The sequence below is a fragment of the Diadema setosum genome, chromosome 1, assembly GCF_964275005.1.
Source record: "Diadema setosum chromosome 1, eeDiaSeto1, whole genome shotgun sequence".
Lineage (NCBI taxonomy): Eukaryota > Metazoa > Echinodermata > Echinoidea > Diadematoida > Diadematidae > Diadema > Diadema setosum.
Genome location: NC_092685.1, coordinates 15,584,444 through 15,607,197, shown reverse-complemented (window position 1 = coordinate 15,607,197; position 22,754 = coordinate 15,584,444). Strand labels below are relative to the sequence as shown.

At 36.0% G+C, this 22,754-nt stretch overlaps 1 protein-coding gene across 1 annotated transcript; it reads left to right on the top strand.

Annotated features, from left to right (window-relative positions):
- The first annotated feature begins 1,620 nt into the window (after positions 1-1,620).
- LOC140234290 (signal recognition particle 14 kDa protein-like) lies at positions 1,621-19,894 on the top strand. The gene is made up of 5 exons (XM_072314354.1): positions 1,621-1,718; positions 8,143-8,215; positions 11,064-11,185; positions 11,858-11,890; positions 15,884-19,894. The coding sequence occupies exons 1-5, from the start codon at positions 1,695-1,697 to the stop codon at positions 15,977-15,979; spliced, it is 348 nt and encodes a 115-aa protein (XP_072170455.1). The 5' UTR covers positions 1,621-1,694; the 3' UTR covers positions 15,980-19,894.
- The last annotated feature ends 2,860 nt before the right edge of the window (positions 19,895-22,754 follow it).

Here is a 22,754-nt window from a genome sequence, read left to right as displayed (position 1 = left end):
AGCAGGGTTATTTTTTTACACTTGGTGTATGCGTGTGTAACCTAATAGAAATTCTCTGGAAAGTTTTTTTTTTCTCTTTTTGCCTCAAAGGTCAAAAGGTCAAAGATCAAGTGAAAGTGCTGAACTAACTTTTTCCTCCATATCTCGGAAGTGGCTCAAGTTACCTTGAAACTTAGTACATATTATGCATGTTCTACCTGAAAGTAATTATCCTATGAATTTTAGGGTCAAGGGCCAGATGAAAATGGTAACAATTTACTATTCAATTCAGAAATTGCACTTTTTCTCCACACCTGTACCTTGAAAATTACTCAATGCCTAAATGTATGAATGGGTCAAAGTCAAGTTAAAGTCCTTAAATCCCTAGATACATGCTCTCCTATTCATCCAATTAAACCTAGGTCAAGGAAGGTGAACATTCAACACATTTGTGACAAATTTGTCATTCCAATATTTTGCCAATTTTGTGAAAATGTAATCACACAGTGTCCACATGTACTATCTAGACCTATTGGGAAAATCATGCATTATGGCGGAGGCAAAGCAGTCGCTTTGTCGTTTTTTTTTTTTTTTTTTTTTTTTTGCTTGTTAGCTCATGAAACCCGGAAGTGGGCCCCCACACTTTTGAAAACAGTGCGCCGGCCCTGAATTGCACCATCATGGGCAAAATCAACAATTTACATGGTGTGCAAAAATCTAACTCTGGTCTTGATTCACATGAAATAAGACATAACAAGGCTGGGGAATAAACATATTGCTCAACTTGTCTATCTTTATAGTACAGTATATGTTCTGGAATTGTAAAAGCCCGGTCGCTAAAAATGATTGAAAATGATATGTAGTATATCAGTGCAAGTAAATTCCAGCCTCCTGTTGATTTATGGCCCGAGGTGGGATTTGCATATCATGATTTCCCTATCATTGTACATGATATACCGTAACTGGTTTATACTGTACGGTTAAGTGAAGAAACTTTCCTCCGCCCATATTTTCCAAAATGACATTTGTCATACAACATGTACTACAAGTCATTTCTTAATAAGTGAATCAAAATAATTGTTAATCCTGAAATTCGTTGAATTTCTGAGTTTTAGACCTAGGCCTTACATTATAGTTACATACATTGTATAAGCTTTTGCTACTTCGTAATTGCACGTTTACAGCATGGGGTAGCTCCATGTCTACAGGTGTACATAATTTTGCTTTCATGAAGAAGGGGGGGGGGGGGCGCTCAAACATTACGAACGGACAAAATTGTACGTACACGTCGCGTCGGGCATTTTTTATTAGCGTGCGTGTGTGTCGCGTCGTGAACTCGTGGCCCTTGTACTGTAGCCTGCTGAAGACTATGACACTACAGCTGCCAAGTCTTCGTGATAAATCTCGGGCGACACTGCCACTCTGAAGCCTCAAATTGGGATATTTTCGGCGACTTACAATAAGCTACATAGAGACTTCTTGTGCGTAATTAGTTTTTGACAAGTATTGATCGCCCACTTTATAAATAAGATAGACAACAAGATAACAACATACTACGTAGTCCCATGCGATTGATTTTGCGTTTGTGACGTTGAGACTACTGTGCACATGTGAAGCGCGAACCACTGCCACTAGCACTGGGCACTGCTGCACCACTGCACTGCTGCATAAATTTACTGCTGGTTCGTTGCATTGTGTCATCATCAGGTGTCAACATGGTACTTCTCGACAATGACGCTGTAAGTAACTCTCTCCTTGCTAACAATTTACACACAAGTGGTCGAGCGTGCAACAATTCCACCGACATGATCCCCGATTATGAACAGTACGTGTACTTCTGAACACCAGTCTGAGCTAAATTTACATCTAGACATATAGGGCCTAGAATAAAACAAACAAGTAGAATCTATATCAGATTGCAGAGGGATAGGTCCTACTGAAATGTCATTCAATTGTCCACATTGATTGTACAAGTACAATGGACTCCTGTTATAGCGAAGTCCTCGGTACCATTTTTTTTTTTTTCGTTACGTCAAAATTTTGTTATAACCGAACAAATAAAAAATAGAAATAAATTTACATGGTACATTTGTCTGGAGTGGCCTGGATTTTTACTTTGATGTAACCGGGATTTTGTTATAACCGTGTTTTTTATAACGGGAGTGCACAGTACAAGGAACCACTGAGTGTAGTATTATACTGTCAAACTTTACCCTAGTTTAATGCTATTCCATTGACGCATTGTTTTATGTTTCTGTCAAGACTTTGCTGAACAGTTGTGTTAGTTTAAGTAATCAATTCAAGGAAAGAGTTTCAAATTTACCATCTGCTTCCTGGCATCCGCCACACCAGCCATTAATTGTTAATTGTAGCCAAGTTGTTCAATTTTTAAATTTAATCTTGACAAAGACAAAGTCCCTCAGCTCTGTTCTAGTACTACCCATCTTTCATATTGATACACAGCTTAAAATTTTGATTTTTTTTTTTTTTAAACCTTAGGTCAGTTTCCTTCTTTTGATAATTTAGTTGTGTTGAAGGTACACATGCATTGGAATTGGATGCAAGAAACTGTTGCCCATTTCAGAAGTTCATTCCTTCATCTAAATTTTGGAAAGTTCTAGACTACTGAAGATCTTTTTGTGTCCTCAAGGTGGTCCACAACTTGAAATTTGAGCATTTTACAAGCTCTGACTGATAATATTGTGGAAATTGTTATGTCTGAGGAGGTAGGAGTGCACATTTAGAGTGTACACATACACATACATAGCATGAAATATTTCGCAAATTATTTCTAGTTGTGCTGCTTATTATGTTCATTGTTCTGACTCGTGTTCTGCACACAAATTTTCTAAGTAGTTTGATGTTTATCAAGTTTTGCACAAGTTTATTTCCATGTTTGAATACATTTCATTTTGAGCATGTTGCCAATTCTTGAGGATATTGCCCAAGAATTTGAGAATGTTGTGCACAGCGACATGCCCAAATCCTTTGGGGACCACCCTGCATCCTTTTGTATCCTGGCAAAATCAAACTAGTGTACCAGGTACAGTAAAAATTAGAAGTACATGTACCATTGTACATCGTATTTCCCTTTCAATAGGTTATGCCATGGTTTCATACAGTTGTATACATGTAAATGTTTTAAATTTATATTAAAAGCATGGTGAGTAATGAGATTGTGTAACCTGTTTTGTGTGAAAATACAAGTACATGATAGCTCAATCTATTCCATAATAAGGGGTTTAAGTACTGTATTGAGATACATGTGTAAACAAGTAGTAGTATACAATTTAGTGTAAGACCCTGCTATTGAGATACAATTGTATTTAGAACAGGTGAAACGTTTAAGCAGTATGGTTTCTACTTGAATGTACATATTCAGGGAGAAGTTACATTTTTTCAAGTCCATCTGACTTGTCTGACTAAGATTAATAAACCAGAGCTCAGAGCATCATGTTCAAATGTACAATGTAGAATGAATTTTATATTCCTTCGTTAAATATGTGACCGTGCACCTCAAAATGAACATAAAGTCGCACACACTGATTTTGCGTGAGGACTGAAAATAAGTGAAATGGTTCAACCTAGCCGAACTTGACTTTTTCATATTTTCTGAATGAACGGGTCTTCTTTTACATTATGCTAAAATTTGGTATCATAAAATGGGTAGGAAAGTGTGTTTTTTCAGCAGTTTATCTCGAACATTTTTGGTAGAATAGCGTGATTAGGTGAGTCTTTAGAATCCCTTTTTCATTTCTGAAAAACCTTGTCCACACTCTTCACTTTCAACTCTAATAACTTTTGAAAGGATAGTGCTACTGCTTTGAAAGTTGGCATTAATTATGGACAGAATGTGTTAATGAGGCATGTTTAATTTCAATTTAATCTGATAATCCCTTCATTGTTGTTACTCTGGTGGTTTACTTCCTGTTTTTTGTCCCATTCATCGCACAGCCAGCACGGTTTGGTAAAGATTAAACGCTTGAATAGACACTGTACTTCAGAGCCTCTTTTCTCAGTTCACACTTTTCCTGAGTTTTTGCTTTCTTTCCAATATTTAGATAGGTTAGGAGAGTCCATTTGATTCCAGTTATACATCATTTTAAAGCTTAAAGTCTGCTCTTTCACAATTTGGTCTTAACTGAAAATTCATGTCTGGCGACTTTTTGTTTGTTTTGAGGTACAGGGTCACATATAGTCAAGGTAAATTAATATTTTGGGGTTGCTATGGTCCACAAAATGAAGAGTATCCACCCATATGACATTTTAGTTTTTAAATGCATACAGTGTAGGATGCAGAACATTTAATTACAGATTTAGTCACTTTTAATCTCTGTTTAAAGAGATTATTTTGCATTCTATTGTAAATACAGTTCTGTAGTCATTATTGTCCATGTGGTTCCTATCAATCTGATGGTATTTGTAATTAATGCTCATTGCTGTTAAGATTTCAACTGGCAATACATGTAGATCATGCTCGTAAATAAACTACATGGAAGTGTTAATCTGAAAGAGCTCTGCAAATGCTGAATGTCACACCATGAAACTCTAAATTGAGCATTTATTCGATGGAAATACCATTATGCTCTTTACAAATAATGTACGTGTAGAACTTCCCAAAGTTGATGGAAACACTGCTCTTTCAAACCTGGACAATGCTCTCCATAACATAGAGGGCAAGTCCAAGATAAGGTCCCCTCAGAAGGCAAAATTTCATATTTGCTCAATATTGATATGTTTGGTATCATTTTGAAGCTTATGAGTTGAAGTTTTGATTTCCATGGAGGAAAAAATAATATTATGTAAATTTATGCAAATTTCAAGGGCTTGCATAAATGTGAAATACAGCGTTACGTATGGGACATTTATAAAAATTCATATTTATTCAAAGGAAAGCAAATGATATTTGATTAATATGTGGACATAAGAAGTTCATCAAATAGTTTAACTTGGTATGAAAATTTAGGGATTATGCAAATGATTATGCAAATTAGCTCGTGTCCTATCATGAGATGTCCCATACGTAACAAATTGAGGTCATTTTTTAGGTTTTCTCTGAAGTTCCTAAGGTTATTTGAATGCCCTTTTGGAAAGTTCTAATTCATTGTTTAGAGAAGTTAAATACCATAGAAAAAAGAAAAAAACAGTTAAAGAAATATTTTTTATTAGGCAATTAAATAATGTTACGTATGGGACAAATGCGTTACGTACGGGACATCCTCATACATATTGCATGTGAATGCATGAAGCTAGCTGGGAGGGTCTCTCAGTACACAAATGGTCAATCATCCTTAAGAAAGCATCCCAACTTTGCAGCTACTTTTGAGTTATAGACACTTGAAACAATACATGTACTTGACTGAACAATTTTCAGAAAGGGGGAGGGGGAGATGGCAAAATACACAATGAAAATCAGCATTAAAGGGATGGTATAGTTTCTGTAGAAATGGGGATTCAGTTTTCAACATTTTACGAGATGATTGGAAACCAATTATAATGAATCATTAAAGAGCATACAATTCTAAGTCTAGAGGAATTAAAAGTTTATTTGATGGAGATCCAATTTGAAATGGCTGAGATATCAAAAACAAACAAACAAACAAATAAAGTAAAATGAAGTGGTCCTAATAAAAAATGTGACCCGCCTTTTGTTAGGACACCACGTTTCTGGATATCTCAGCCATTTCAAAATGGATTTTTGTCATGTTAACTTTGAATTCCTCTTAGAATTGTATGCTATCTAGATATTTCATAAAAGAAGTGCTGATTATCTTGTAAAAGTTGAAATCAGAATTCCCATCTGAACCATAACTGTACAGTCCCTTTAAGTAGAGACCTCTGATTTAAATGGTACTGAAACCAGATACACAAGCAGATTGAAAAATTGCAGTTCAACTAAGAGTATATTGGGCACTGTTCACCACACAATGTAGAGCTCTAGCTACATTGTAGCTGCATTGTATAACACATAGGTGATGATAATGAAGATGTTACTTCAAATTAGTGTTTTTTGTATAATTTTTTTTTTTCATTGCAAGTGATAAACAAATTGTCTTTACTAAGTTTTCAGTAGTAGCCATGACAGAAATCAGGAGTATACTACATACCGAGATGTGACTTGAATCAATGACCTGATTGCTCGACAGACATCATATATATCTGCTCGATTACTGGGGTTCCACGCAGCAGGTATTACATGTTTATTAAGATTAATATTTCTTGTGTCAAGTTGTTTTTTATTGAAACTGAATGGCAAACTTCATCAATGGAAGTAAACACTTTACTATTCTATTTTTTAGTAGTAAATATCCTGATAAAAATACAGGGCATACATACTCAGGTTGGTCATAAAAATATAGAATATGATTAAAGATTATGATGGTAAATATTTGGGGAATATTGTTCCCTTGACAATCTGGATCAGTATTTGAGTAATTTCAACTGATTCTACCTCAATAATCATGCAAAAATTTGTTTATAAATGGGCATTTTGCAAAATTATTTTGCAAAATACCCATAAACATGGTTCTCCACACACTAAACGAATGGGGGACAAAGGGCATGCATACTCAGGTTGGTCATAGAAATATAAAGATATGATTGAATATGATTATGATGGTAAATATTTGGGGAATATTGTTTCCTTGACAATCTCGATCAGTATTGAGTAGTTCCAACTGATTTTGCTTCAATAATTATGCAAAATATCCATAAACATGGTTCTCCACACACTAAACGAATGGGGGACAAAGTGTCCCATACGTAACTGTCCCATATGTAACACGTCATGTCTGTCTTTAATTAGAACCTGTAATTAGAACTTTTTGCCTCATGACATGAAACTTACCTCTGATAATCTTGAGTGTTGTGACTTTCATCACAGTGAGTTACAAGTTGTAGAATGAAATACGTTCAGAGAGTTTTGAGGTTGAAAAAAATGTTCAGAAAAACAAAATTTTTCTGGTCCCATACGTAACGGCACATATTTTCTCTTCTAGAATATAATTGTGAAGGTCATTTTTCTCAATTTTTTACATGATTATACTTCTCCTAGATATCAATCACCATGATAAAGTTCAATATGATCAAAGGCCTTAACACTATTTTTCAGGTCATAAAAGTCTCTGAATGTCCCATACGTAACACGCGCGTTACAGTATCTTGGACTTGCCCTAGAGTATTTATCTCTTTGGGAGAAAGTTTCCTAAGAAACCATTAGGAGTAGACATTGCTCCCAGTAAGTTGTGTAATTGTAAGATTTCATTGAGCAGAATTTAAGAAAGCTCACATTTCACCAAAAATATATGAAAAGATATGACTTGGTTTACTTACATGTGAGAACCTGTGAGATTCAAAAAGCATCATGGCCAAGTATATAAATGACTTTGTATGTCATTCCTTGCAATTGCAATTGCAATTGAAGGGGAACAAATGTGACATTTATTCTTTTTTGAAAAAAACATTGAAGCAATATTTTCCTCAGGCTTAGAAGAGTGTGTAGTACTACAGAGTATGATTTAAAATAGGGATATATAATCTGTTCTTGTAAAATGTAATTTATAGAGTTCACGTGAGAATGTTTGTGTGGGAGTATACAATTGTTCAATGTATTAATTGTTGCCACATGACCAAGAAGATTCACTGGTGATACACAACTTGACATTACCTATGCCAAGGAATGAGGAGGTTAAGTGATCATCAGCAAAATAAGTAACAAAAGTTGTTGACTGATTTGAATAAAACTTGCAGTAAAAGTTGATAATGACTTAATGAACAGATGATTAAATTTTGGTAGTGATTCGCAAATTTTTTATAGATTTATAAATGATTTGGTTATCTTCGTGTAGATAGTGTCAATGAACTGGGAGTATACTTTTTAATAAAAAGCATATTTGAGGTCGGCATACATGCTCTAAAGCATGTGCTCTGCTCTTTCCCCTAAATCGTATTTTCATGCAAGGAATTCAGTAAATGTGCTTTCAGTTGGCTGATGACTCAAGGAGAAAAGTAGATAGGCTGAATTAACAGTTACTTGTGCCCCCCTGAACTGTTAGTTATTGCTGATTGCAAGTATTAACCAGTGTTGTTTTGAAGAATGATATAATTTACTCCTTCATTTCTGATAGTATTTCAATGTTTCTTATTTTATGTTATTTCAATCAGTTCCTGGCTGAGCTGACGCGTCTCTTTCAGAAGACACGGACTTCAGGAACAGTCTACATTACAATGAAGCAATGTAAGTGTATTTCTGCTGCACAAATTTTATTGAATTTAAATAAATGAAATTAAAAATTTTTCACTTAAGTCATTATAGCCATTTTTAAAATATTATATTCCTTTGGTAAGTTTTTGTTTGTTTGTTTGTTTGTTTGTTGTTTTTTTTTTTTAAATAGCAAAAACAGGTATTAAAAAAGCCTTCTCAACCCAGAGGTCCCCTTTCAGGCAAAGAAGACACACTTTTGCACTTTAGAGAGATCAGGTTACATTTTTATTTTATTAAAAACATTTTTTGATTTACACTTCTCCCACACTTCTCTAGATTTTCCCAACTTGTGTACTCCCTATGAGGCATCATCTTTGATAGTGAAGACATAGCAGTGTAAACTTTGTGTCTCATCATAATGTCTTTCTTAGCATTAACACGTACAAAAAAAAAAAAAAAGGAACCAACAACTATCAATTATTTTCTCTAAAGGTGGTTTCCAAGGAGCAGAAGAACCATGACAAAGCAAATCTACACAGAGTAATCGTCTGATTTCTTACACTGAATAGAAGATAGTACTGGTTCTAAGTGAAATGTTTAATTTCTGATACCTATACCTACTGTACCTTTATCCTTGGTGTAATTTCCATGTAGTTCTGTTTTCTTGAGCTTGGGGAAAAACTTTTTACCCCAATTACTCTGCTTCACGTCAATAGACCTTACTGTCTCCTAACTTGAAGATCTGCTGCTAATACCCCATTTATACTGTGATCAAAATGTTGAGTCTAGAAGCTGCAAACAATTTTGAAAACACTCAAAGAAAAAAAAAAAGATCTCTTTTCTGTTTATCGAAACCACTTGTTCAGATTTTGCCTGAACAGGTCTTGACTGGTTCCATTCTCATTGTACAAATGTAACCAAGATCCCCTCTAGTAAATGGCACACAATTTCAATACTACGTCCGCACGGTAACATCAACATTGTTCACTTTAGCTTCATGGTTTATTCATTGTCGGTCACATGTTTGAGTGATGAACTGTAGCTTGATTAACTTCTGGGTCACTATAGGAGGCTCTGAAACTGTCCCTGCAGTTGAATTCAAAACCTGATTGGATTAAACACCTATGCTATATTGATATTCTATCTGCTTTATACAGACTTTATATACTGAGCTAAAGCCCTGCACAAGGCTGCTTAATGAGGCTTCAGAAACTAACATCATGTATAGCACTCACGTCGTAAATAGGGTATACTGTACAAGCTATTATTTTCGCAAGGGTTTGATTTTTGTGGATTTTGCAAATCACTGTTTGATGGCGAATTTAACAACACGCGAAAATGTCGCCATGCCCTGGTGTAATAGTGCACTTATGACAGCTTCCGTGTCTATTCGGGAGAACAACATCTCACAAAAGTGCTGATGACCTCCTCATTCTCAAAATATCTGTGTGCAAAAATTACAGCTTACAGTATGGTAACGTTAGTGAGACTGAGGGCAAATATCTACCTGGCCTGGTGCATTTCCCAGTCTGGCTTTTCCATGTCACTGTTTGGGTTGCTACATGTAGATCTATGTGCTGTGTTGCACATACAGACTGTACGTGTATTACGTAAACCCTGAAAGGGTTGTCAAACTCTGGTCACCAGTTGTGAAATCTACATCCAAACAGATTTAATTCTTGTTCACAGAAACTATCTCTGAAATAGGGACTTTTTCCAGAGCGAATGGGTAAACACTAATGTGTCAAAAGAAGTTCATAAGGCTCATTTGGATGAAGTACATTGTAGGAGGTGACTTGATAGGCACTCAGGATATGTTCACAGTTCATGATAAAATCATATGACCAGACACACATGTAACTGAGTTATGATGTTTTTACATTATTGTTTTATATTTTCTTTTGCAGAATTGTTAAAACAACAATAGTTATCATTCATTTGGCTTTTGTGTATGTGTACTAATTTCTTAAAGTCAAGGGCATCGTAATTTAATTCTTAAGTGAGCACAACTGGTTTTTATTTTTCTCTGTTGTAATATTGGTATAACCTGGAAATTATTAAAGAGTGTCAGTATAGCCAATGAACAATGTCAGTTCAAACTTTCATAGTCAATTAAAAATGTTGTTTTTGTATCCCAAATAGGACCTACATGTACTGTGACTTATGCACCCACTCCTAGTTCTACAAATACATGTCATGCATAGATTGTATTCTTGCATAATCATTATTGTTCAAATATGTGCTTGTGTTCTTGTTTGTATTACAAACTTGTGTGTAATATACATGTATACTAGTAATATATGGACTCAACATCTGCTTTCACCATCTGGAATTTGCATGATATGAGCAACTCCTCTTTTTTTTTATTAACTTTTTCTTTAGATGTCACTAGTGCAGTAAAAAAAGAGCAAATTGTAAATATAGTACACTGTGACCAGATTCTCTATGAAAAATCCAAATGGACATATTGTAAGTACAGCAATGGTAATTGAAACAAATTTTCCGAACAGTAACAATACATGGCATCCACATGATATTTACAGGACCTTCACTCCAGTCGTTTTTCTTTCTTTCTTTCTTTCTTTTTTCTGTGGTGCGTTAAAGTACAGTGTTAGGATTTCTGTTGCAGATTGACTGACAAGTTCTAGACAAACTGCACAGATCTGTTAAAAGAGCATGTATGACCTGAAAGAAGAGATGGAAATTTTTTGATACTATGACTAGTGTCATGACAGATGTCACAATCATAAGAATCAACTCATCTTCACGAACCACAAACTCCTCTAAAATGTCCAGTCAGTCTTATCAGATGATAATGCTGACATTTCAGTCTCAACTTGGCAGTAAGAGTGTACACTTGCATTTTTTTTTTCATCTGTAGATTATGGCCAGACCAAACCCAAGCCACGTTCGGCCAAGGGTGATAGGACGTCAGTATCCGATCAGTCGGAGCACAAGTGTTTGTTCAGAGCAACAAATGGCAAGAAGAAGATTTCCACTGTGGTAAGAGAAGATTATTGAAAGGAGTGGTCCTCATCTGCTGACCTTAATTTCATCTCCCATAAACCAGCTGTCAGTTTCTGCCCACTCATGTCAGTCACACAACCTTCAGTTCAATAATACTAAAGAAAAGCAATCAAACCTTTGAAAAGAAAATGTTTGGCAGTGCTCAGATGAATTATATTTGATTGAGGATGGATATGCCTTTAAGTTGCAATGCATAAAATATATTGCACTTTTACATTCAGAGCAAAGAAGTTGTCAGTGGAATACAAACTGCCCACAAAATTTAGCATTGATAAGAGTTTAGAACATGTTGATCCACATTATGTTTGTATTTTGAATTTTTCATTTCATGTTTGTGGAGCAGTGCACTCATATTGTTTAGTCGTTAAGTTTGATGCTGCTTACTTATAACACGTTCAAAAGAAATGTGCAGATCTTCCAATGCCATTGTCAAAAATGATCCTTTTAGTATTTACACAAGTACTTAATGCCATCATTAAGAACAAATATCTTTTTAGTGGTTGCTCAACTTCTGTGACTGATACAGCCAAAAATTGTCCAGAAAGCTACAAACTAATAGTGTAACACTGAAAAAATCATTTGTGTCAAATATTTGTAATGAATAATGCGGGCATGAATAAAACATTTTCTCTCTTTTTTGCTTTTCAGATAAGCTCGAAAGATGTCACAAAATTTCAAATGGTAAGTGAAGAGGGAATGAATGACGGTATTTGGGGTGGTATTCTGAAAATCTTCCTAAATTTCTTCCTAAGTTTCTTCCTAAGTTAGAAAATTAGGAAGTGCCAAGGAAAGACAGAACTGGTATTCTGAAATTTCTTCCTAGGCACTTCTTAATGCAGATTGCAGATTAGGCCATCCTTATCCCTGCCCACGTCCTTTCTTAAGCCAATACGAAATGCCGTGTCATAATGAACCAAGCAATGAAAATCGCATATTTCTTATGATGTAGGGTTAAATACATGTGTGCACGGCATGTTCCCTTTCTCATGCCCAATTCGCGCATCAAAGTACATGTTGCGTGCAGTGAATGACATGCGCCTATCACGATGTTTGCAGCTTGCTACGTGTATATCTTAACAATGTACTTAGGACAGGGGTGAAACTTTATAAATATCTTCCTAAAATTCTTTCGTAAGTGTATTCTAGAATACCAACTTCTTCCTTAGTCAGAAATTTGCATACATCCGCCCCCTTCCTAAGTTTCTTCCTGAGTTTAGGAAAAAAACTTAGGAACAGACTTAGGAAGAAACTTAGGAAGATTTTCAGAATACCACTTAGGAAAATATCCTGACTTGGGAAGAAATTTCTTCCTTGGAAGGATTTCAGAATACCACCCTTGATTTCTTAGTAGGCGTTTTCACATCAGCCCGATGTTTCGAAATAGTGTGCTATTTTCTGACTTGGGAAATTTTCCCGATAGCGAAATAGCGCACTATTTGATAATGTGAACACAAATTAGCACGCTAATTGTATCGCTCTGAAAATTTCTCGACTCCACCTCCGGAAATTTCTGAAATAGCGGGATAGTAGCGCGCTATTTGATAATGTGAAAACGACTCGAGAAATTAGCGCGATGAATCCCATCATGCCTAGCGTGTGTGACCTTATCGGTCGAGGCAAACTGCACACAAATCATGAGGAAATTTTGAGAGGGCACACACATTACTGATGGTGTTTACACATACTCAGCTGCCGAATTAGCTATTTTAAAATTTTTAACTATTCGGGCTACCCCCTCTTCGGGCTGATGTGAGTAAGAAATGAAATAGCGCTCTAATTCGCAATCGCGGAAAATATTTTGAGCTTGGATTTTTATCGGGCTGATGTGAAAACGCCTAGTGAGACATCAATTGATATACAAAGCTTCGTAGAATTGAACAAGCACAAGTATTTCAAAAGAAAACAATTTAGTTTGAATGAGTTATGATAGGGTAACAAATCTGCTTTGATACCTAGGATAGAACAGAATAATTCAAGGCACAAAAATGTAAGTCAACAAAATTGAAATACTCGCAACATAGTATCAAAACTTTAAGATATGGTTTATCACAAGCAAATCATGTTGACTGCTTGCTGTGGGTTATATCATTTTAGGGAATTCAAACTAATGTTTGAACTTTCAGTCACCTCATTGCTGATCAGTTTTATTGAAGATGCCATGTTCCAAGAAACTTGTCTTCACTTGCCATGACTAAGAGAATAGTTTAACTAATACAAATTACTTGTCATATTATTACATTTTAACATGCATACATGAGTGTTTTGTTGTGAAGTGACATGATGCTGTGAGTTTGTGTACTTGAGGGAAATGATGAAGATATCTATAAAAAAACCAAAAACACTGATCAAAGCAAACTGGGTATACATTTCATTACAAATTGTACACTTGCTAAATCTCCTGACTCTCAATATATACCATGTAAAGATTGCAGTAGGAATACTGATCGATGAAGGTTGGTAAAATGTCCTCGATGGCTAGTGAAATAGCTCCCTCTAAAGGTGTACTTTTTTCATTGATTTAGGCAGGAATTTATGGGCTACTGGTATTGGATGTACTTGAGTTACTGTGTCAGTGGACCGAGTGTGGGGAACACCATTTGATTAACCCTCTGTTTGATTGAACAGTCTCATGAAAACACAAATAAGCACCTATTGAGCCCCCCCCCCCTTTTGTAGTTCATCTTTAACAAGTTCAGAGTGGATATGCATGTGTGTGTGTGTGTGTTGATGCTTCAATAAGTCCCTCTACACTCTTTGGCATGTGTCCACCATGATATTTAGACACAAGCTTGGAGAAAGTGTGATGGACTTCAAATCTGGGACAGAAAGGGGAAAAAACAAACACGGATGGCAAGCAATTGTTGTCTTTGCTGGCAAAAGACAATTCTCCCAGGCTTTTCCTGAAGGTTGTAATTAAAGTCTCTCACTCCTGGCCCAATTTTAAAGGTAGCGGTCTCAGGAGGTCAAAGAGAATTCATGTTAACATGGCCAATAGATAATAGTACATAGAAGACTTATTGCACCTTTTACCTCACCAAGAAAACAAAGGCCAAAACAAAATTTGAGGGAAAGTCGAGTTTGATGAATGCAACACACTCTGTTCGAGAAGTTTTACAGTATATAAAAAATGTATATATATATATATATATATATTGAATCAGTTGAATGAATGTTTAAGCAAGAACATCTCAGATTTCATACAAAAAGACAAAGAAAAATACACATAATTCAGTTCAAATGATGCATAGTGTACCAGTAAAGAAATGAAGTAAAATGTCCCTGGAAGTAAACTGAAGGATTATATCATTTCTTTTTAAAGTGACATCACTCAAATTTTGTTTGATGATTGAGCAAATTATTGCTGTTGATTAGGGATATCAGTCAAGTCATGCATGTCAGTCACATGTGTCTATTCCATGATATGAAATTGTTTTGATGTTGTGGCATAGTCTCTTTTGACATCCTTGATCACTATATCTTTATTCTTTCCACCATGGGTAATGTAAATTTGTTACAAATTTGATTTTGCACGGTGTATAAACCGACAGCAGTGAATAAAATCCTTTGTGACCACTGCGATGGCCATAAGCCATTAGAAGGCTGATTAACTGAGCCCTTTTTGAGTTACTTTGTTTTCAACTGAGCAGTTTTGAGCGACCTTTTTTCCCCCTTTTAACTGAACCCTTTTTGAGCTCCTTTTTTTTTCCAACTCACTGCTGATGTAAAGCTCTTTATGATTCTTAGACAGACCTGAAGGACAGGTTGAATAAACTGAGAGAGTCCATTTTGTGTAGTGCACTCGGTCCTTAACCCCAGGCCTGTCATCCTGCACTTGAAAACTGGTGAATGGAAGACAATATCTTAATGAAAGTGGGTCTCCAACTAACCCTCGGTGAGAAGTGGGTCATTTGTCACTTTGATCCTCGGCTCTAATGAGCTGCGGTATTGCATGTATAGTACTGTGAAGATGTTGCCAGTGCTTCACTGAGCAGTTGGAGTGTGTGTTAAAGAAAGCTTGGATTCGAAGAGAGACAGGTGTGTGAAGAAAGATCGTATTTAAACACATGAGAGACAAAGTTTGAGGAGGCCCTCTGTATGTGTACATGCATGACATGTGCAAAGTTTGATGTTTTGAAGAGGACTTTACGTCGTGAGTGTGTAGACTACTGTATCAGGGCTTCACAGAGTCTGTGCCATTAACTTCTTTGTCAAATTTCCTTCACCTTCCGGATGCTTACAGTGAACAAAAATTAACAACAACAACAACAACAACAGATGAACACACACACAAACAGGCAAACAAACAACAAATCACAATTGATACAGTTACATTTTTTTTTAAAAATCAATTCGAATCACACAGTTGAAGTGATATTTCAGTGATGATGGGGGTTTTGTTGATGATTATGATGTCGGTAATTGTCATGATTATGAATTGTTGACAGATAAATCTGTACTGATAAAAACAGCGCTATTGATGAGCATGACAGCAGCAGAATATTGACAGTTATCACAGTAATGATACTGAAATATTTTCATCATTGTTGATATTTTCATGTTATAATTAACATCATTTTGTAGGAAATGGATATATGCTCTTGAAAGAGTAAATTCCTTGCCATATATCATTCCAAAACATGACCATCCTTTATTTTGTTTTTGTCTCCCTTAAAGGCCTATGCCAATGTCATGAAGGGTAACATGGATGGCTTGAAGAAGAGAGACAAGAGATCTGCAAAGAGCAAAAGCAAAACAAACAAAGCAACATAGTTTTCTTTGGACCGCAGTAGCCCCAGAGACTCAAGCTGTACCTCTTTCCAAGTGCAAATTACTCATGTTGTTCATGATGGTGACTCACATCTTACTGGTGTGTGGAGAAGAAGAAAAGAGACATGGATGTACATTTCATGTACAATCAACGGTAGACCAGTGCCGTTGGAAAGAAATTATCCTTTTACTGACATGAGAATGGAGGAGTGGGACTAAAAGTAATGTGGCTTGTCAAATTAATTCACAACAGTGGATTGGATTTGCTGACCTGTATCTGTTGACCAGTGTCTTGCTATAGAGGTGCCAACTGCCAACTGTTTCTTCTTCTTTTCTTTTTTTTTTCTTTTTTTAGCAGGATAGGTGTATACTACTTTTTTTTCCCCTAATATATTTGCAGTTGTGTGGGAAATACTGTTTTTCCCAGTTTACTTGTCTATTGCAGGAAAGGTAAAAGTCCTCTTTTTCCACCAAAAATATGCCTTTTCAGCCCTCAGAAGACAGCAGTGCTATTTACAAGTTTGGCATTCCCGTTGCTAAGTACTGTGTTGGAATTGCAATATATACAAGTATTTTTTTTCTCAATGGTTTCTGACAATGTCACATGTATTTCATGTTCACAATTAATAGTGCTGTTTTCTGTGATTTATGAAAATGATCTTCCATATACAATGTAACTCTTTGTATCAAACTGTGTCAGAATGTACATTGTTATTGACTTTGTTGACTGTGTACTCTATGAAATCGATGTGGCAAATGTAGTTTTGAGTTCTATCAATTTAGACTGGGTTTCTCTAGTTAAATTTATTCATTCGTATTTCTGTATTTTGATAAGGCAGAGCACATTTTATATATATACCTTAGATGGACATTCAATTGAAAATTGACTTCAACAAGACTGCTACATGTTGGCCATGCGATACAAATGCCCACGGGTATTCTCTTTGTAATTATTTGACTGTGGTATCACACCCATCAATCTTGACAGCTTGTCTGTGCAAGTATATGATCGACAGCAAGATATGAATATTTGATTTACCCTGAAACGGGTGATAAGCTAATGCTGCAAGCATGAACACCAAGTACAGGTGTAAACCAGTAATGCATGTAAATGCAGGTTTCACTGTTAAAGTATGTCTACTCCAATGTAGTCTGCATTATTGATGGACATTTTCCTGTTAAGGTGGAGACTCACCATCATGAGGCACTAGGGAATTGGAAATTCAGGGACTTATACGTGTATATCAGTAGCATGAACTAGGAAAGACAAACTTGTGAATTTTGTTTCCATTTGTAATGCAACAATTCATGGTAAATTTGACACTTGGCATAGGGTGATGGTCCTTTGGGACCTGGAAATTTTGTCTTTGGGTTAGAGTCCCAGTGGTTCCTTTTCCCCCGATATGTGTGTAAAATTACTGATCAGCAGTTGCGATCTTACCAATTTCATTTGTAGAGGGAAACAAATGGAAGAAAATTCACACCTCAATTTTATCTTTATACAGTAAATCAGTTATCTCGTGATAGTATCCACTAACACTGAAAGATAATGAAATCGTAATTGCTGTGTACATCATAGGTGCAACTTGTTCTGCTGTTCTCGTGGAAACTCAGCATACAAAGATCTTTGAGACTGAATGGTTTTGTACCTTTTTTCAGGTACTTTTCTATAAAAATGTATCAGCAGCTAAAAATGTTGAACTATAAAGGAAGTTATTCCATTGTCCCCAAAGAAAGTATTTATTATACAATGTTTGAGCTTTAAAAAAAAATCATATTAGATCTCTTTACACTGAGTTACCACTGAATGTCTGAGAATTGAGGGACAGCACATGCTAATTTGACTTGTTATGTTGTACAAAAATGTCAGTGGAAGATTTTTGGTTAGAAATGGATAAAATTTAGGGATAACTAATCTTTAACTCAATGAATGAATTCAACGAATGAATTTGATTTTTATTTTCACTCCTACGTGTCCCATGTTTAGACAGTTTTGCCAGACAACTTTTTTTTTTGGTTCTTCCCCCCCCCCCAAGTACTTAGATCATAATCTTTCTACCTTAAGATTCTTTTCTAAAATCTTCTTCTCATCTCGTGCTTCAACATGTTTATGCTTAACATTTCCGTAAATTCTTTGTACACTATTAGATGAACATTAGAATGTGTTGTAATGTCTAAAGATGGTATCTGGATTCGTAAGAGAAGGACATATCCTTTCATTTTTACCTGGTTTGATGAGGAATTATTATTTGCCAATAATTTCTGTGAATGAAAGTAAGCAATAAGATATGCAGGGAGCTTAAGTCATGTAAGTTTTTTCCTGTCTTGTTTTGCAGAAGCAGTACCAAATGGATAAAGAATATCATGAATAAATTTGGTGCAAGAGAGGATGTGACATATATGGTTCACTGTTCAATTTCACCGCAGAGTCAAATATATTATTCTAACAGAATAAGGTCTTAATGTTTGATATGTTTGCATACAATATTGTGTGTTATGTGTCTTGGGAGTTTCAGAAAAAAAAAGTAATTTTATCTATAGTTTATCTTGTGATAATGTTTTGGTTGTGAGGCTTTGAAGTGACCAAGAATAGCTCATCAGCAATTTGAGTGTAGATCTGTGCATATGACGTTGCACCACATTTTGTGTTGATATAGAGGGGTCACTGGCTTTCGCTATGGTGGGGTCAGCCTTGATGGAAGCAAGTAAGCCAGTGATTTCTGTGGTACATAGGCACTGTACTGTACAGGGGCAGTCTTGATTGCACACAAAACATGAACAGCTTATAGATGTCTATGTATCTCAAGTGTAGTACTTGTTAATGATATTGTTTATGTTGCTGTTCCAGATAGTGGGGACACTCCAGCAGAAAATGCACTCACAGGTGTTATAAACCAAATGGAAATGTGCTTGTGCTCACGTTATAGCATTTGCCAAGAAGGCTTCTGTGTCTATAGTCATTTACGTGGATATGAATAAGGTTTTGTGTACACATTAACTCATTTGATCTGGAAATTAATAGAAATTAGTGAGATCATCGAAAGTTGAAATCAGTGCTTGAATTTTGAGCCTCCAACTTATTGATATACAAAGCCTCCAAATTGTATACTGTTAATACTTTGCTAAACAATTTACAAGTTAATACTCTGGTACTTGTACATGTACTGTTTCCAATACTTGCTACCTTTTAATGATAAGAAACAGGTATGTTTTATGTTTACCCCCTGAATGATTACCAGCCAACACATCGAGGTATGAAAGGGTTTACACATATCATATGACAACTACACACAATGTATCTTGACTTTGCAACACATACACGTTTTGGAATCTGTTATGAGCCATTTTCCATTTGTGCCAGTTGGAATGGTATCACATGTTGATTCAGTATTTCTCATTTTCTTTTTCTTTTCTAACGTTTTAGAAGATATTGATAATTGAACATTGCTTTCTTTATACATGTTTAAACAATGTGAATTAGGATTTTACTTTATTTCTGTGTGTGTCCAACAGATATAGTCTTCTTTCATAATTTTTGTGGTTAAAATGTATCCAGCCATAAACAGGACGTTTGTCATAGTAACTTACATGAATGACATGTTGCAGAATGGTACAAAGTACAATACATATGCTCAAGATGTCACTGCGTTCCATTTCATTTGAAGTGCATACCTTAACCTTATAATGGATGATTTTTTAAAAGAGATGCCAATGTGTGTATAAGGATAGAGAAAGTGTTCTATACATTATGATTTCCTCGCAGCAGTTTTTATGTTCACTATGTTTTTCATTGTTTACTGTCTGGAAATTTGTCATAGATTTGCATGTCAGTTTACGTGAATTCTGACTCATTTTTTGTTTTATTCAGCACATTGTAATGCTCTACCAAGTGTTATTAAAGAGACTATGACAGATTCAGATTCGTGTCGCTGGTGGAGAATATGTTGAAGTCTTGGTTTAACCCTAAACGGACTGTGCTTTAGCAGAGTTCAAAAGACGGGGGGGGGGGGGGGGGGGGCAGGAGGACCCACAAGATGCCTTTCAAGAATGCGTATTCAGGTCAGTCATAGAGTAAATTAGCTTTTAATTGCAACTCATTGATTACGCAAATATGTTGATTTTTGTGTGTGTGTGCATTCTGTACGTTTATTCACTTAATTTAGCTTCTACTGTAACCCGTTTCCACAGGGCGTGTAAGGTGATAAATTATTAAAGTATAATCATTTTGTTAATAACACATTTTAGATTTTAGCTAGACTAATACAATGTAATAGACGTCACTGTTGGTGAATTGGGTGATCTGCAGCAATTTACAAGTTAATGCCACAGAATGATGACCATAAGGAATTTCATCTTCAGTCTTAAGAAGCAAAAGATAAAGGAAGGTGTAAATTACTTCCTGAAATGATTTTGATAGCCTGTCCTAAATGAATGCAAAGTTTGACAGCAACGCGCTATACATCCTAGGACCAAGTCAATAATATTTGATCTTTGATTGCCATTAACCATAACGTACAGCAAAAGTCTTTTGACCTTTGACTCTATTTAACTTTGCAAAGCCAGTTCGGCGTCTGATGAAGAAGTCTTTGATTTTATGAAATGATCCGCTTAACATGGTTTAAATGTGTACATGTATAAAGTAGGGAGGGGGTGGTGGGTAGGACATGATTGTGTTTCCCAAGATACAGAAATTCAATCATTTGATCTTTGACCCGAATTTGCTTAGGCAAGACAGTGTCTGAATTAGACAATTTATTTTTGATATGAATATGATCCATTATGGGGGCGATAGGGCGTGTATTTCTAAAAATATTGATATGAATACTTGTGACCTTTGATCCTGATTTGCAGAATTTGTAATTTCTTTCGAGAATTAGAGGTCATTTGGAACAAGGTAAAATTTCGACGCGCGCGTACGCGTGTGTCTTGCGGCACACACGGACAATGATGGAACAGTGTGTTGATCCCTGACCGAAAGTTTGTGTACACCAAATTTCAGTGATAAATGACGTATGTTCGTGAAGATAATGATTGATAATGTCACTTCACAAAATGACATCGAGCTGGCAAGGGGAAATTCTCATATCCTGCTCATGGGTATATAATAGTGACTGGTGGGGGGAAGAAAATGAAGCTGATTTGATTCGGCGTTTAATTAAGATGATGTGATACAAGAATCGTACAGAAAGAACGAATAAACAAGTATTTTGTCAAAAAGTAGGATTGTTTCCAATCTTTTCAGGGTTTAAGATCGAAAATTGTGATATCTGGCACCGGTATATGTGATGACTCTCTAGCCAGATACCCTCATTTCTGGTCAATGTTGCAAAATTATTTACTTTACTTAAATTCCCGGGTCAATGACTCTCACAATTAAATTGACACCATGTAAATGAGCAATCGTATATCGATTCGATCTCTGACATTTTCGTGTGCCCTTCATTTTTCGGACGGTTATCCGCTGCTGATCTGCTGGCTCTGTGCATACTCGGTGAAAATTGGGCTCGGAAAGTTTAATGTGAATTATACAGTTTGCCTTGACGTGATGGATGAAGATGCTGTCAAATTCAGGAAGTTATTTGCCCTAAGAATGCAAACAGTGGACACTACACACACACATGCATACATGTTGTATATCTAGGGAAAGACGCCAGTGATGGATGCTCTATGTGGAAAACAGTAACTGTTCAGTACATGTCCTGTATCATGCTATAAATGTGATCAATGATTAACATCTGTAATCTTTAAACTTATAAAACAGAAAAGAAAACATGCTAAATGAATCCACACTATATAGAAGCGCAAAGTTTCGAACGCTCCTGTATAGCTTACACTCTGCATTGTAATCGTGTCACTGCGGTCGGTAATGCCTGTACATAATTGTACGCTGTATTATATTTGAATGATAGAATGCTTGTATGTACCTACATGTGAACCTCTATACATATACATGTGTTATCCTATATCGATTATATGTTTTAAGCAACAGAGCATGATGGAAAGATTTCTTTGCTAGCACTAGGAGAAAGTCTTGTTCTGCGGAAATTGCGTTTTGTTCCAAGTTCAAAAATCCACAGTGTATTCAACATGACTTACTTAGAACACACTGTACATTTAGTTTGAATTTTGATTGCACGTCTGTGATCTTCAGTAGACCATGAGATCCAAATCCAACTAACCGATATTCTCTGATCAACGAAGCGAATAAACCACTCAAATTGTAGCCACTCGCCATAGCCACCCAAGCAACATGTATCGGCCCCATGTGACCAACCGACCAACCAACCGCCTCAGCAGTCCATTCAGCTGTCCAGCCAACCCAAACCAACCGATCGCGAAACCACCATCATTTCACGCATCATCTAATAGGCTGACCACAATATCATCAATAAATCATCCAACCGACAATCTAGCCAAACCGCCACCTATCCAATATACGAATCACCAAGTAGAGCAATGATAATCAAACCAATCAAAATCATATAATAAACTATTGAATCAACCTAGCCCATCAACCGTTCAACCAATCAACCGTCCGACCAAGGTGTATTCATCAACCAATAAACCGACCATCCAACCAACCGATGAACCAATCTATTAACCGATCAACAAATCAACCAACCATCCATACAACTGATCAATCAACCAGCAGACCAACTTTATGTCCAGTACAACCAACCAAGTATCCTATTACTTTGAGCCTCTCAGCTGCCGATCAAGAAATACTTAGCAGAAATACGTGCGTCTATATCGGTTTCTTATATAAAATTCAGATTTG